Source organism: Stenella coeruleoalba (genome assembly GCF_951394435.1).
Source record: "Stenella coeruleoalba genome assembly, chromosome: 3".
NCBI lineage: Eukaryota > Metazoa > Chordata > Mammalia > Artiodactyla > Delphinidae > Stenella > Stenella coeruleoalba.
In genome coordinates, this window is record NC_137148.1 from 42,776,981 (window position 1) to 42,794,124 (window position 17,144).

General features: G+C 34.2%; 1 protein-coding gene across 20 annotated transcripts in view; it reads right to left on the reverse strand.

Moving 5' to 3' along the window:
• Positions 1-17,144, reverse strand: part of SLC38A9 (solute carrier family 38 member 9) — a 108,397-nt gene that overhangs the window by 57,100 nt on the left and 34,153 nt on the right. For 17 of the 20 annotated variants that reach the window (XR_013827507.1, XR_013827508.1, XR_013827509.1 and 14 more), the window contains 5 exons: positions 8,472-8,604; positions 5,155-5,276; positions 4,957-5,020; positions 4,242-4,335; positions 2,435-2,605 (listed from right to left, as the gene is read on the reverse strand). Coding sequence is in view for 12 of the 20 variants with exons in the window: in XM_079916141.1 (XP_079772267.1) it covers positions 2,435-2,605; positions 4,242-4,335; positions 4,957-5,020; positions 5,155-5,276; positions 8,472-8,604 (584 nt within the window). In the remaining 8 variants the exon portion in view is untranslated. Of the gene's footprint in view, positions 1-2,434; positions 2,606-4,241; positions 4,336-4,956; positions 5,021-5,154; positions 5,277-8,471; positions 10,501-17,144 lie in introns of all 20 variants that reach the window. The other 3 variants (XM_079916150.1, XM_079916149.1, XM_079916151.1) reach the window with 2 other exon arrangements.

Consider the following 17,144-nt stretch of genomic DNA (forward strand, 5'->3'; position numbering starts at 1 on the left):
CTTATATATACTACGAAATGTAAAATAGACAGTGGGAAGCAGACACATAGCTCAGGGAGATCAGCTCAGTGCTTTGTGACCACCTAGAGGGGTGGGATAGAGAGGGTGGAAGGGAGATGCAAGAGGGAGGAGATATGGGGATATATGTATATGTATAGCTGATTCACTTTTTTATACAGCAGGAACTAACACACCATTGTAAAGCAATCATACTCCAATAAAAGTGTTAAAAAAAAAGACCCAATGCAGCCATAAATAAACAAACAAACAAACAAATAATTTTGTTTTACGAAGGAAAGAAAACAGGTGAGGGGAACATGAAGGTTCTTTATGTTGTTCCATTTAATTTGTACATGTTTGAAATTTTCTATAATAAAAAGTATGTGTATTTGAATATTAAACTAAAACTGCTTTACTAAAGAAAAAAAATTTTAGGGTCCTAAGAATAAAATAAGTCTAAAAATAAGATATGTAAGACCTTTATCAATAAAAATTTTAAAGATATTTAAAAAGACCTAAATAAATGGAGAACTATTCCATGCCATGATCATGGACAGTAAGACTCAGTATCCTAATGATATTATTCTCTCCACATTTATATATCCAAAGCAATGCCAATCAAATTCTGAAGTCAGTACCCTAATGACATCAATTATGGTAGTGGTTGATACATTAAGGTACACTGATAAATTCAATACAATTTCAATACAATTTCAATCAAATTCTGATTGGAATTTTTTGTGGAATTTGACAAGTTGATTCTAAAATGTATGTGGAAGAGTTGTGGGCCATAATGAAAAAGACTGAGTAATTTGAAAGTAAAAGAAAAACTTCTGAACCGGAGAGCCACCACAGACCAAGTGAAGATAAGTCACTAACTGGAAGATATTTGCATACATTAATGAATAAATATTAGTATCAAAACTTTACAAAGAGTTCCTATAAATAAATAAGAAAAAGACCAACAATCCAAAAGAAAAATGGGCAAAGGATATAACAAGCTATATAATGTCCAATTAAGAGAAGATGTCTAGGATCATTCCTTATGAGGAGAAATGCAAATTAAACCATATCCCAACGGGCAAAATTTAAGTCTGATAATATCAAGTGTGGATGAGGATGTGGAACAAGGGGAAGTTTCCTAAACTGTTGGCAGGAATATAACTGGTATAAGAATGATAAAGAACAATCCCGTAATTTCTAGTGAAGTTGAAAATGTGAATATTCTAAGTTCCAGCAATTTGTCTTATAGGTACATAGTTTGAAGAAACTCTCCCACATATACACAAGGAGACAAACAATGATGTTTAACAAAATCTTGTTTGTAACAGGAAAGTACATAACTGAAAACAAATTAAATAGCAAGAGAATGGATAAAGAAGTCACGGTACATTCATATTATGGAATAAAGCAGTTAAATTGAACTAGAACAATGTATTATTGAAGATGATTACAGAAAAAAGCAAGTTGCAGTAGCATTTATACAGATTAAAAACATGCAAAATAATATGGTATGTTGCTTATATATTTATATAGTAAGATAACAAAAACATGTAGGTACCATTATTTTGTACCAAAATTAGGGAAGAAGGAAAATGCAATTGAGAAGGAGTACACCTGGGGCTACATTTATAGGTCTGTAAGAATAGAGAACTAATGTAAATATGGCAAAATGTTAAGACATGAAAACTCATTTAGTGGGTACAATGGTATTTCTATTACCCTCTGCATTTCCTTGGTAGTTTGAAACATTTCATAATTTCTCATACAATAAAAATGATTGTTAATAAAAAAACTTAATTAAAATGCTAATTTTATGGTTTAAAATAAAAATAGAATTTATCTCCCTCACTCACCTGCCTCTCAAAAGTTCTTAGGAAAACTAGCTGTTGTAGTTAGTTATGTTAGAACTTATTTTGAAATTTGGTTTTCATGTAAATCTAGATTTTAAATATATAGGGCTTATTTAATAATATATTTCCCATATAAATTCCACTATTCTATTGTTTCCTAATTTTAGATTCTAATATTTTGAAAATACATGACTGAAATTTGTTTCTTCAAGACTCTACACATTGAATTCTTTAGCAACAAACACCAAGGAACTTCATAAGTTTTTCTGTTATACTAAAATTTTGTGGTAAAAATTGAGCAATGCTTAAAACATCTGTTAGAACTTAGAAATATTTTATGTTAATTAGAGAATTTGAAGGAATATTATTTATTCAAAAATTAATTTTTGGAAATTAACATACACATTGTATTTGAGATCATAACCATAGAAAACAAACTGAATCAAGTATATCTTCTAGAATTACAAATATTACTTTTTACTTTATTAATCCCAAGGCCAGAATTTAAGGTTGAAATGAAAACATTATAGTAGTTATTGTATCTGAAAGTAACTTTGTTAAATACGGATATGGATACTTACTAAAAATAAACTTTCCAGTATTAAAAAGAAAATTAGACATAAGCACCCAATACACTATCATTGCTCCAATAAGAGACACCAAGGAGCAAAGGAGACTTGACCACTGCCCAAAGGAGCCAAAATAATATCTGCAGACATCTGGATATTCCCAGGTAGTGGTATCCACTGATGCTAGATAAAATATAAAAGGGAAAGAATAAAATTAGATGTTAATCATATATTCCATATTCATAATTTGTGTTCTCCAAATTAAATCAAAACATTTAGCAAAAGATTATGGGTATTCCACCACCAGGCATTAGATCATATTATGAAATAATAGTAATTAAAACATTATATACAGCAGAAATTAACACAACATTGTAAATCAACTATACTTCAATTAAAAAAACAAAACAAAAAATTATAGAACAAATACATAAAAAGAAATGTAGGTGAATGAAATAGTACAGGTAATCTGAAAAGATTATAGTATCATAAAATTTTATAATTAATAAAACCAAGTGATAAACCAAGGCTAGAAAAAATCATCAATAAGGGACAGAAGACATTATCCAATATTTGGCATACTTAATAATAACATTTCTTGAGTCATACTTCACACCACATGCCAATTTAAATTTCAGATAATGAGGGAAGTGGGGAAGGGCAATAGAGTAGTAGAGGAATAAGAGGTACAAACTATATATTATGTATAAAGTAAGCTAATAGGATATATTGTGTAATATGACGAATATGGCCAATATTTTATAATAACTAAATGGAATATAAATTTTAAAAATTGTGAATCACTATACTGTACACCTGTAACTTATATAAAATTGTACATCAACTATACTTCAATTAAAAAAAATTTGAGACAATTGAGTTAATTTAAAAATTAAATAACAGAAAATTTAGATGACAATGTAAAAATAGCACCTGAAAGGTTATCCTTTTCTATCAACTGAAGAAATAGAAATTACAGTGGAAAAGATAGGCAGATATAAACAAACTAATACGATACAAAAGCCATTCAAATATTGAATAGGAAAGAAATTAACAAAAAATAGCAGGTAAAGGGCTAACTGCTACCTCATATAAAGAATTTAGCATATCTATAAGAGCACCAAGGGACTTGTGGATAAATGGGAAAGGGATATGACTAAATAATACAATTAAGAGAAAATATACCACTGCTTAGTAGAGACAGAATAAAACTGGAGGCAAAGCCTGGTCTGTTGATTCGCACTTGCTAAGATTCAATGAAATAATGTATGTCTATTTAGGTCCTAAACTAAAACAACCTAAAAAGGTATTTCCCTGATCTAAATTATAGAAATGACTGGAGGTAACGCATTGGTACAACTTTGAGAATTCATTACAAAGGACACATTGCTTACTTAACAATTTCTACTTTTAGGAGATTTTCATACTTAACAATTTCTACTTTTAGGAGATTCCAACATTTAGATCTTTTGGTAGGGATAGGTCAAAACAAGTCACCATAAACTGATAAGAATCATAGAATTCTCAATTTAGTTCTAGCAAAGACCTTATTTTTAAAATACAACTTTTTAAATGATTCTTATGAGGAAATTAGCACCAAAGTAAATGCACTCTGCAAAGAACAAGACTCTCAGAATTTCAAAGGCAGCCACTAAATTCATTAACATATCAGTTCAGTCAAATGCTATGAATTAGAGAAATAAATCTTTAGGCAGAAAATAGTTAACACATTTGTGAAATGTACACATTAGTGATCTACCTCAGCATAAATTCTTAATACCCATATCACTCATCTGTTTTTACAGTGGCAAGTTCTTACATATGATAGTTCGTGATTTCACCACTCTGTAGCAGCAATAAAGTGTTAAAAGGCCCATCAGCATGATGACACACATTCCAGTAGTAAACCCAGCCTGTTTATAAAAATACAGAACAACATATATCATCATTTTAGAATAAATTCGTATATAACCATATTGTTACCCTAAACAATTATGATTAAAAACCAGACAACTAATGTAAAATTAAATATAATCATCTAGGGACCTCCTTGGTGGTGCAGTGGTTAAAAATCTGCCTGCCAATGCAGGGGACACGGGTTCCATCCCTGGTCCAGGAAGATCCCACATGCTGCAGAGCAACTAAACCCATGCGCCACAGCTACTGAGCCCGCACTGTAGAGCCCATAAGCCACAACTACTGAGCTCACGTGCCACAACTACTGAAGCCCACGTGCTGCCACTACTGAAGTCTGCACGCCTAGAGCCCATGCTCCACAAGAGAAGCCACCGCAAATGAGAAGCCCGCGCACCGCAGCGAAGAGTAGCCTCCACTCGCTGCAAGTAAAGAAAGCCTGCGTGCAGCAACGAAGACCCAACTCAGCCAAAAAATAAATAAATAAAATTAAAGTAAATAAATATAATCATCTATTTTCTTTAATAAATTTTATGTAGATTTATTAAAACCTCTATTGTAAAACTTAAAATACAAAGAGAAAAAAATTCTGGTAAAAAGTGTGCTGAAAATTATATTACCTGTTTTATGCCCCAAGGAATACTTAGTATAGATGTTCCCATCATGGTATTCCAAATCATAAAACTGAAAGCAGAGTAACAGCAGTAAAAATATGACGTTTGACTCTTCAAACATTTTAATTAAGACAAAAAATTAAAATAATCAATAACTTTTGTTTACAAAAAGTTTGTTATGCTCCAAAAAGTAGTTTTACTCACATGGTTACTAAACTGGTGTTTTTACCATATCCTTCGGTGCAACTTTGAAGTTTATAAGCAGAACCTAATGGACTATACACATAGCACTCTTCTGGAGCTGGAACTACATGATCTGGCGCAACCTGGTTAAAAAAAAAAAGTACAGAAATGTTAGAACCAGTAAATGTGCAACAGAGGATATTTTCTATACAACAGAGTACCTGACTCTAGACACATTTCCAAATATCATGAACAATTAAATAGCGTGTATATCTGATTAATATAAAAATTATTTTTCAAATAGAGTAGAAGATCTAAAGGAGCAAGAGTTTAAATACTATAAACAATAAACTGTTCATCTCAAATGAGAATGAATTCCTAGAGTATGCAATTGTCAAAATATTCTTCTCTTCATTTTCATGAGACAGGAGGAAGAAGAGCCAGCAAAGACCTAGATTAAGTAATTCTAGATGGAGGAGACTTGGGTCTGAAGTGAGGGAAATTTTAAGAATGAAGTGGTCACCAAACTCCTATGTGAAGGTGGTTTTAGCAAAGAGGCAGGTAGGGAACTCAAACTATAAAGAATTGAGGAGTCAATAGAAGGGAAAGAAAGGAATAATAAATATGGACTATTCTTCTAAATGCTTTGGTACCAGAAGAAAAAGGTGAGCTAAAGTGGCTTAAGGAAAAGGCAAAGCAAGGGTTCTTAAAGACAGAAGATGTAAGCAAAAGGGAAGGAGCCAATAGAGAGGTTGAAGACGTACACAGAAAGAACAATTGAATAGATATACATTTTTATACACATAGCTCCCACCTTACCCTGACACATTTCTTTCTAATTCTACCTCCCTATTTTGGAGGGGAAAAAAATATGGTTTCCTGATGGAATTCTGACCATCTCCCTGAGAATTGTCCTTTGAGAATATGTAGTCCTTACACATAATATTAAAGACGTAGGAGCTGACTGGTATAAATCAACAATCTTTTATATCAGTACTTACTATGTAAATCTACAACTCTGTGCTAAGTTTAGCATTCAAGTAAAAATAATATACAACCCCTAACTTCAAGAAGTTTAAATACCAGTTGGAACACATGTGAAACAATTAGAAAACGCTATAAGAATAAAAATTAAGTGTTCAACTCAAACACAGGAATGACAATAAAAATGATAACAACAACAATGGGGACTAGAATAGCTGGGAAACACCTCAAGAAAGTGGAGCATTAGGACTCAGCAGGTAGACAGGATACGAACTGGTGCAAAAAGAAAAAATATCAAATCCTTCTCTCTTTATGCATATGATTGGTGGTGTCTTGCGGGCAAAGAATGTCTTGAATGCCATGCCTGGTGTGGCTTTGGAAACAACTATTTCCTATAGATACAAAAGCATATATGGAAATAGGTCTGCTGCCTTCTCTTTACCCTCAGTCCTCTTGGGTCTGAGTTCTGCTGTCTTCTACTATGGAGTAAAAAGAAAAAAGGGGCAGGACCATGTCTGTATCAGGCAGCAGATAAACCATGATATCTAGCAGAGCAAGTTCAGAAAAAGTGAAAATCAAAAGTTATCAGGGATAGGATTAGAAGCTACAGGATAAGAAATTATTAGGAGAGACAGAAAAATTGGAAGATTGGATCCCACACTCTCATCAGTGGTCTAGGACAGTGCTTTTCAAACTTGAATGTTCTTGTGATTCACACAGAGAATTTGTTAAAATACAGATTTTGATTCAGTAGATCTGGAGCAAGGACTGAGATTCTGCCCTTTTAACAAGCTCTCAGTGATGCTGATATTGCTGGCCTGTGCAGGTCACACTTTTATTAGCAAGCATCTAGGAGATGTCAGCAGCCAAATAATTTACTACCCTTCCCCAATTTAGAGTAAAAATATTAACGTAAGTGGGGAAATTTTCAGAAATAAAAAGGTGTAACTGTGTAAAGACCTGACACCTGTGGTTTCATATTACTCTTCCCTAAAAGGTCTTTTAGGAAAAATAACTTTGGGACTCTCAGAAAATGAGCATGGATGTATACACACAATCATTAAAAATGGTCATATTATTAATTTTAGATCACTGTTTATATACTGTGATTAACTAGACTCATCTCACTGTCAGTTAACAAAAGGGATTCAACTTGGTGTACAATGCTGACTTAATTTCCAGGCAAACAACATACACTCAGACCTAGACTGGCCCAGTTGGTATCTCTGAAGTTTGCTTCCATAAGTACAGTCTCTAGGAGGTCTGAACTAGACCCAGAGATATTGGATTACTTCTACTCCCCAGAAGGCTTAGATAATTCTGACATGGAACTAAGACTTTATCACAACTATTGATGTAAAGACCTAGGGGAAGAAAAAGTGAAAAAATTGGGGAAAAAAATTATCCCACCCAGAATATTTTGGAAGTCCCTACTATGATGACACAGAAGGAGATCTTAATAATTCACAAGGCTTAAAATGAGATATCTGTGTTCAAGTGACTAGCCCAGTCCTTGCCCCTCAGTAAACATTTAGAGTGTTGAATTCCCTTCTCCCTTTTTATTATTACCTATAAAAAAATCATTATTTTTTTCTCAGAATGCTTCATTTTTCTTTCAACTTCCAAATTTCTGAATATCGTTAATTCTTATAAGAAATGAAATTACTTACATATTTTTGATTCTAAGATAATAACACAGATTTTGTAAGATCAAGAGTCAACAAACCATAGCCCATGGGCCAAATCTAGCCTTCAACCTTAACAGCCCCTTTGGTAAGGGGCTGTTTAAATGATTATAAAACAAAAGTAGAGAAGAATATGCAACAGCAGGTGGCCCACAAAGCTTCAAATGTTTAGTATCTGTTCTTTAACCCTGCTTTTTGATCTATAAAAGGACATTACCACATAGGAAAAAAATATATGTATGTATATATTTCAGTTTCTCACTCCTGTAGAAAATTTCTATAAACATTTTTCCCTTGTAGCTTCAAACTTAAAAATTGAATAGACTAACCAGAACTTGTTATTATTTATGTTATTAATCAATGACCTAAACTACTTCAACAGTTTATCCTCCTCAAAGCTTTTAGGATTATGGATTAGCAGAATTTTAATCCAACAAATCTCTAGGCTGTTGTCAACATAGAGAGATTGTTTCAAATCTCTCTATGCCAGGCTAGTAAGAATGAACTAGCCTGAGATGTAAGACTTATTAATTAATATCTTTGACTTTCCATGATGCCGTCCTTGGAATATGGCCAGCAAAAAGTTCAACTACTGGGAGCTGCCGTGGCTTATGTTGTTCAGTTCATTTCAACTTAAGCTTAGACAATTAGCAATGCTTTGCCCCTTACCAGTGCCTTGTCTGCAGGAGCAGTGAGCCGGCTGTAGTAATGAATCCTCTTGTTCATTGCAGAGGCATGGTCACTAACCCTCTGAATGACATCATTCACACTGACGATGTTTGTGGGCTCTATATGGAAAGGCCTAGAGAAGGGAATATACACTTGACAAAGAACGTTCAGGCAGAAATTCTGGAAGTCAGCCATTGAAGAAAATAACTTCTTGTCCTCCATTAGAAATGGGATGTACCAAGGCAAGGCATTCACTTCTCACTTTTGGTGGGAAAAGAAAATGTCACAAGAGAAGTATTATCCAATCCACAGAATAAAGCTTTTGTTTCATAATGCTATTACTTTAAACACACTTTTTTAAACTTAAGGAATTTTGCAATAGAGGAGACATAACGGAAAGACTTTCAATCAGTTATTAAAAAGAAATATAGCAGCTGGCAGTTTTCAACAATGAAACTCAGACAGACACGGCTTTGAATGTTCTCTCAAAAAGCATCTGGCACTGAATCAGAGAAATTACAGACAAAAATGTTCCTCTAGTTAAGAGTCTCTACTCCTTCTTTACGGGCCAAAGTTACTTCTTATGATAAATACAATTCCTATTTGTTGGTTCATGTACTAAGGATTAGTGATCTCAACCATCTCCCTTATGAAACTTATCCAAAATACTATCAAATAGAACATCAAGATACTAGAGATATTTTGTCTCATTCTACTTTTCTTAGATTTCAGTAACATACCATTATGTTACTATTTATACGTATGCTTTCTCCTCATAACTATGTCCCAATCAACTGCAGATTATGGTTTTCAATCATCATTTTCAGTCATTAACCCATTCAGTTCCTTATTGAAACTCCCTCCATTTGCTTTCTTTCCATTAATAAACTACCCAAAATGGAAAGATCTGGCACAAGCTCATGAAATGACTGCATTCCTCAGATCCCCTGAAGTCACAAATGACACTGTCTCCCAAATTGTATATAATTTGCTATTTCAGATTATACACAGATCCAAATAAGAAAGGGGAAAAAAGCCAGGAGGTTTATCACTGGTTCCACATAAGTCTTCTACATTTACAGTTCTGAAATAAGCTTAAAAGTTATTAAAGTATGGTAACCATTTTTGGAGACACTGTTAATCTAATCTTGTGGGAAGCACTTGAAAAACCAAGTGACTAGAATTTTAGTTTATGCTATTTTTCCAAATAACTCTGTGATATTAGAGAAATTAAATTTAGCCTAGTCTCTCTAGTTAGCATACAGAATCTTTGAATTTTTCTTTTATTATTTACTCTCCATCACAGCATCTAAATTTGGTGGGTACTTCCTAGTTCAATCCAACAAATATCTAAGAGCACTTACTAGAGCAAGTATGTGGATACAGAGATCAACATGACATACTACCTAAAGTAAGCATATAACTGCTAAATGAATTCATTGGTATCAATAAATCTCAAGGGGATACAATGAAAACGAAAGGGTTGGAGGCCAAATAAACTATCCCTACTTATAAATTTGGTAGGCTGAGATAACTATCTCGCCTTCCAAAGCATTAATGTGTTCTAAATAATTTACGTCTCTACTGTGACACTCAGTAGTACTAAAAAGCAATGTAAAAATATTTATGTCTGGGAGACAGTGTGGGGTCACACTCTACAGGGCATTCTCTTCTTGTTTTTTAAGTATGATATCCGACAAAATTAAAGCTACAGCTTTAATGCCAACATAAAGCAGAGATTTAAGCTAATCAAGGATTACTAGTAGAGACTAACAAGTATGATATTGATAGAAAGAGTTGTAGATGTTCTACTTGTAGCTTATTATCTGAAAATTCAATGGTATTAATATCAAGCACTAAGTTGGCTTGAAGGCCTGTTGAAAAGCAGTCCAGGAAGAGCTACATTTCTTGGCTCCTGGCCTCTTACAGAAGTGTTAACTGTACCAGTTTAGTTGGCTTGGGTACTCAGAGAGCAGAATGACTCTGAAAGTTTTTCTTTTCCAACAGTTTTCATCAAGATGCTGAGTGCCTGTTCAAACAAATATTTTGGAATCTTTTCAATGCAGATTCTTTTAAAAAATATACAACCCAGCATATTTTAACTGAATTATTAGAAACATATGCTTAAAGCTTCATCTGAGAAAGTAAAAAATATAAATTATATTTCTAAATTGAACTTTAGTTGGATCTGAAAACACTTTTAAAATTAAAACTATACAGAGGACAATATTCAGAATAAAACATTTTTTGAAACTTGGGCTTTTTCTTTTGAACACAGTTTCACATGAGTGCTCCCTATCAATGTTACTTCCCATTTGAAATGTAGCTCAACTGTGCCACACTGAAAATAAATCATAATATTTTATGTAGAGGTTATATTTGTCTCACCTTAAAAATATTTATGGTCATGCTACAGAAAAAAAATGCTTTTAACGTTCGGCAAAATTTAAAAAAATATTTTAAAATGTGACTCAAAACCCTTTATTTTCATTTAATACACTTATAAACAAAGAAACCTTATTTCTACCTAACACCTTTTCTAGGTTCCACTCCTTAAATTCCTTAAAAGTTTTTGGCTTTTAAATCTGTCTCCACCCTTCTACTGACGAGTTACGCTTCTCTGAAGTTTAATAACAATTCCATGACTCTTAAAAAGGTTCATACTCAATATGAAGACCCTTCATTTAAAACTATTCCTTTAGGGCTTCCCTGGTGGGGCAGTGGTTAAGAATCCGCCTGCCAATGCAGGGGACACGGGTTTGAGTCCTGGTCCGGGAAGATCCCACATGCGGCAGGGCAACTAAGCCCATGTGCCACAACTACTGAGCTGGTGCTCTAGAGCCCTCGAGCCACAACTGCTGAGCCCATGTGCCACAACTACTGAAGTCCACACACCTAGAGCCCGTGCTCCACAACAAGAGAAACCATGTTAATGAGAGGCCTGCCCACTGCAACAAAGAGTAGCCCCCGCTTGCCGCAACTAAAAAGAAAGCCCGCACACAGCAACAAAGACCCAACGTAGCCAAAAATAAATAAATTAATAAATTAAAAAAGAAACAAACTATTGCTTTATTCACATCTCTATGGAAGCTGCAACTCTCAAACACCTGCCAGATTGGAGTAGTTTGCTAGAAAATGAAAAGGGAATCAAGTATTCAAAACATCTTATACAAATAAACATTCAAAATAATGAACCCACTGTACTTGTATCTACCTGCTTGGTAGAACACTATGTCTGCCAGGCAGCTTTTCAATAAAGAAGACCGAAAAGAAGTTAATCAAGCCATTGTACCCAGATATTTATTGCTACAAAAAAAATATTGGTAACTTCTGGCTTGCCGACATGTTTCTTGCTTCCTCTGATGCCTAAATAACACCCTCTTTCACAAAAACCCTGCTCTACACTCCAACTTCACTGTCTCCAAAGGCTAAGCCTGTATAAGCTCTTCTCTTTCTATTATGGCTAATTAATTTATTGGTTCTCTAGTTTATTAAATATTGTTTAAGTGCCAACCAAGTATTCAGCACTGTGCTAAATGTTAAATGATGAATAGGACATAGAACCTCAAGGATCATAATCTACTGGAGGAGATACATAAGTAAGCAATTCCAATCCAGAAAGAAAAATAGAAAAAGAGAGAAAGTGCTTATGAGCAATAATGGGAGTAAGAAGATTGTGTGATGCTGGGTATATGTACAGTACATAGAAGGGGAAACTAAACCACGTCTGGCAGACCACTAAGGAAGCTATTGTTGAGGTGAATTCTAAAAGATATAAAGGAGTTAATCAGGGATGGGGAACAGGAGGAAAGAAATAGTGCTTCAAAGAATGGAAAAGCATGTAGAAAGAACCCAGAAAATGAGCACAATATATTTTTTATAACTATAAGTAGTGAGAAGAGAAGTAGTAAGAGATGAGGTAAACCTGGGTTAGTACATGGAGGACTTCACATGCCAACAAAGACATAATCCTAAAGGGAAGAACTCTGTCTCCTTTGCTGATTCCTTCTCAAACCCCCAACCCTTAAATGTCAGAGTAACCCAGAGTTTAATCCAGACATTTTCTCTTCTCTGTCTACACTCAATCTCTTGGTGGATTTATCTAGTTACATAATTTTAAATATCATGTGTACGCTGATGGCACTCAAACTATTATCTTCAGCCTGAACTCCTGATTCATGTATCAAACTGCTCTCTGCTACCTCTCCCCAACCCCACCTCTAGGACTTCATTGTTTACCACACTAACCACAGTAGTTTCTCACCATTCCCAACACACCGCAAGCATGTACCTACTTTAGGACCTTAGTTAATAATTTCAGGTATAAACAAAGGCTCTGAAGCCCTCTTCCCTAAATATTTTCATGGCTTGCTTTTTTACTTCTTTCAAGTCCTTCCTCAAGGTCCCCTTTCTCAATGAGGCATTTGGCTATCCTTGTCACCATACCTAAAATTTCAACCCCTCTTCTCTATCCTTGTCATTTCCTATGCACCATCTCTGCTTTTCTACCTTACTTTTTCTCTTTAGCATTTATACTACCTAGCATAACACATACTTTTTATTTATTATTGATTACCTCCAGTAAATATAAGTTTCATGAGGGCAGGGATTTTTGTCAATTTGGCCACTACTATATTCCCAGGGGTTAGAATAGTACCTGGCATATCGTAGGAGCTCAATAAAATGTAGTGAATAAATGTATTTTGAAATAATTTTAGACTCATACAGAAGTTGAAAAAATAGTACAAAGAGCTCCCATATATACTTCACGCAGGTTCCCCCCAATGATGACATCTTATATAACCACAGTATGATCATCAAAACTTGTATTGCTTTTATAATCAGAAAAAAAGTTAATAAAAAATTATAAGGATAATGCTTTTAACTTTTCTTTAGTTTAAAAAATTTTAAAATAAAATCTGGGGGAGAAATGATAGAGGCAATAATCAGAAGTATCAAATGCTATAAAAAATGAAAAGCAGCAACCTATAAGAAAATCAATTTATTGTGGTATCCTCAAGCAAATTAAAGACTTTTTCAGGGTTAGAAAATGACTGTCAAGTGCTACTGCTAAGACAAACGAGATGCGGACTAGTCGATGAAATGACCACTGGTAACCTGCGTTGAGCAGTTTCAGTGGAGTGGTTAGAACAAAAGCTTGTCTGGGGCTTCCCTGGTGGCGCAGTGGTTGAGAGTCCGCCTGCCAATGCAGGGGACACGGGTTCGTGACCCAGTCCGGGAAGATCCCACATGCCGCTGAGCCTGCGCTCTGCAACGGGAGAGGCCACAACAGTGAGAGGCCTGCGTACCACAAAAAAAAAAAAAAAGCTTGTCTGAACTAGGTTCAAGAGGAAAATGTGGTATGGTGAGCACAAATAATCCTTGCAAGGAATTTTCCATAAAAAGGAAAGAGAGCAATGAAATGGTAGCTGAAGAAGTAAGTGTAAATACTATAGGAAATATTTTAAAAGAATAAAAAATATAAAAATCACCTATAATCCCACAACCAGTAATCATTAATAACATTTTACCAACCTCAATCTCTTGGAAAAAAATAGAATGAGATACCGCAATATGTTCATCAGAATGGTGAAAATTTAACAATCTCGCAATATGAAGCACGAGTAGGAGGTAGAGCAATGGAAACTCTAGTGGGAATGTAAGTTGGTATAATCCCTATGGAAAACAGTCTGGCGCTATCCAGTGAAGTTGAATATACACATACACTACCGCCAAGCAAATCCACTCCCAGGTATATATCATAGAAAAGTTCTTGCATATGTATACCAGGAGACACATATATTAATGTTTATAGAAGCATTCTTTGTAAGAGCCCCACACTGGAAACATCCCATATGTTCTAAAGTAGAATGGATAAATAAACTGCAGATACTTACAGAATAAAATGCTAGAAACCACTGGCAATGAAAGTAGAGTTATACACAACTTGGATGAAAATTATAATGCTAAACAAAAGTCACGAAAGAATACATACAGTGTGATCTCATTTACATGAGATGCAAACACAGATAAAGCTGAATTCAGTATTTAGGGATACACAGACAATAAATTATAAAGAAAAGTAGGAAAATGATCACACAAATGTCATGTGAGTGATCACCTGTAGGGAGGAAGAGGGATGTGCTTGGTGAAGGACACATGGGGAACTTCTGAGCTGCAGCTAATTTCTAGACCTTGTTGTTGAACATATGTGTCATGTACTCTTCTGTATATATGATATATCATGTGGTAAAAAGAACTTTAAAAACAAATCTTAAAGTAACATATTCTTTCAAAATTTAGTAATGAGACCAAGAGGGACTGAAAAAATCTTGTGTACCATACAGAAATTTGCTGGTTATCTTGTGGCAAAATATCTTAAAAATTTGTCAAACTTAAGTACGAATTATCTACTTTTCTTCTATAAAAAGACAACTGTTCCAAATTCGTTGACCTCTTCTATGATGACTGTGGCTATCAACAGTATGCTACGTAAGTACACAGCAGGTATCAAAAGCCAAAATAGCCACCCACATATCTAATCTATCTCCCTTCAAGGTAAAGATATTTTAACAATGACTGAGAAAGCAGTTGCTCTTAAAAGAACTCACAATATACAGAGAATATTCTGATAATGGATGTTTAAAAATGTTTCCATTGTTACATGATTTTATTGTTGAAAATAATGTCTGTCACCAATAAAAACTCAAAACTGCAGTTTTATAGACATGGAATAATTGGTCGAGAAAAACAAGGACATTCCTGAAGTATTGTATTTAGCTCCCCTCCAATGGAGCTTTCAGACCAGCTAGGCAGCTCCTGCATTCTGGCCAGAAGCCACTGGGTTGTAACAGTTTTGATTTTAATCCCAGTTAACCTGGGAAGGATGATTCTATTAATTTCTCCCCTTCCCCGAGCAAAGAGATCAGCTGCTTTCTGAAGGCTCTCTCTAAATCAATGCTTTTTTTTTTTTTTGAAGCAGAGGAGAGGTCGGATGATAGACTGGAGAGAGAACCAAGAAAGGTGAACAAAGCTACTGGCTGTTTCCAAATTAACAGTTTTAAGCCACTAAAAACAGGAGTATTTTGGACTTTAAAAATAACATGGGATACCAGAATACACAAACTAGCACAGCAATCACTAAATGTAAGAACTGAGTCATATCAGGGAGGATAAATTTAACCAGGCAAATTTCAACAAAAACTTCCACATAATTGTAGGATGAGCAGAAATGAATTTCAAATCAGCTTGAATTACTATTGTGGCAAGGTGTTATAAGAGTCTCAAAAATAATAAAGCATATTCTATTGTTACTGTTAATATTATAAAGTGAAAGCAAAAGTTTTAATGTACTGTTAATAGATAAAATTTTAATTTTATCAAGATCATTACATCTTATAATTTAAAATTTTCTATTTTTATGTTTTATAATATACATAATTTATAAGTACATAAGTACATGTATATAATTTGCAAACGAACACACATACACACACATAAATATATACAGTCCCAAAGTTTTAGGTTGTTATTATTTTTTTAACTGATGAGGATGATATGAAAAAAGTCAATGTTAATAAACACCGGGTTGAAGGTTATGGGTTCTTTATTTTAGAATTCTAAGCTGTTACTAAGCCATGAGTAGACATCTTCATTAATGACATACGGACAAAGAACTTGACCTGAATATTAATTCTCAGGCCTAATTAAACTATATGTTTAATTAAATGCAGATTCTGCTAAGAATGAATTTAAAAATTCTTTCAATGCAATTCATGCTTTCAAATTTTGGTTTTTAAAAACATATAAATTGTTTTAATTCTACTGTCCTGAAAACCAACAATCTCTTCTTTCATGGTTACAAAATGATCAGTAACAGAAATACAAGGGTTTTTTTGTTTGTTTTGTTTTTAGTATCAGCACTGGAATGAGGCTAAAAGAATTATATAAACATCAGGAACTTTCAACAAAGTTAAGATGCTAGAAGCACCTGTAAGTAAATACAAACATAACAGTTCTTTAGTTTTTCACTAGGTTGATATAAAACAATAACAACACCAGCATCACCACATCCTATCTTCTATCTAGAAAAAGCAGTTCCAATGGAACATACTGACTGACATTCCACAAAGGAAGATTAACAATACTTAATTATAAATTATAATTAAGATATACTTAATTATATACTTAGTTATAAATAATTATATTAACTATAAACAAATAAATTACAGAGACACTGTAGGCTTCAACCTGTAATGTCATGCCAATTATTATTCTCCTTGTTACACAAATCTACCAAAAGAATTTCTGGAAAAGAAATGAAATTTCTAGTTTCAAAACCTAGTTATTCCCTGTTAAAAAGAAAAGAAAAGAAAAAAAAGCAGGGAAGAAAATTGCCAGGCTAGCATTTTAACTAAAATTTCCTCAAAAACTTGAAACGTGGGCTTCCCTGGTGGCGCAGTGGTTGAGAGTCCACCTGCCGATGCAGGGGACACGGGCTCGTGCCCCGGTCCAGGAAGATCCCACATGCCATGGAGCGGCTGGGCCCGTGAGCCATGGCCGCTGAGCCTGCGAGTCCAGAGCCTGTGCTCCGCAACGGGAGAGGCCACAACAGTGAGAGGCCCGTGTACCACACACACAAAAAAAACCCAAAAACCTTGAAACATAATGAAA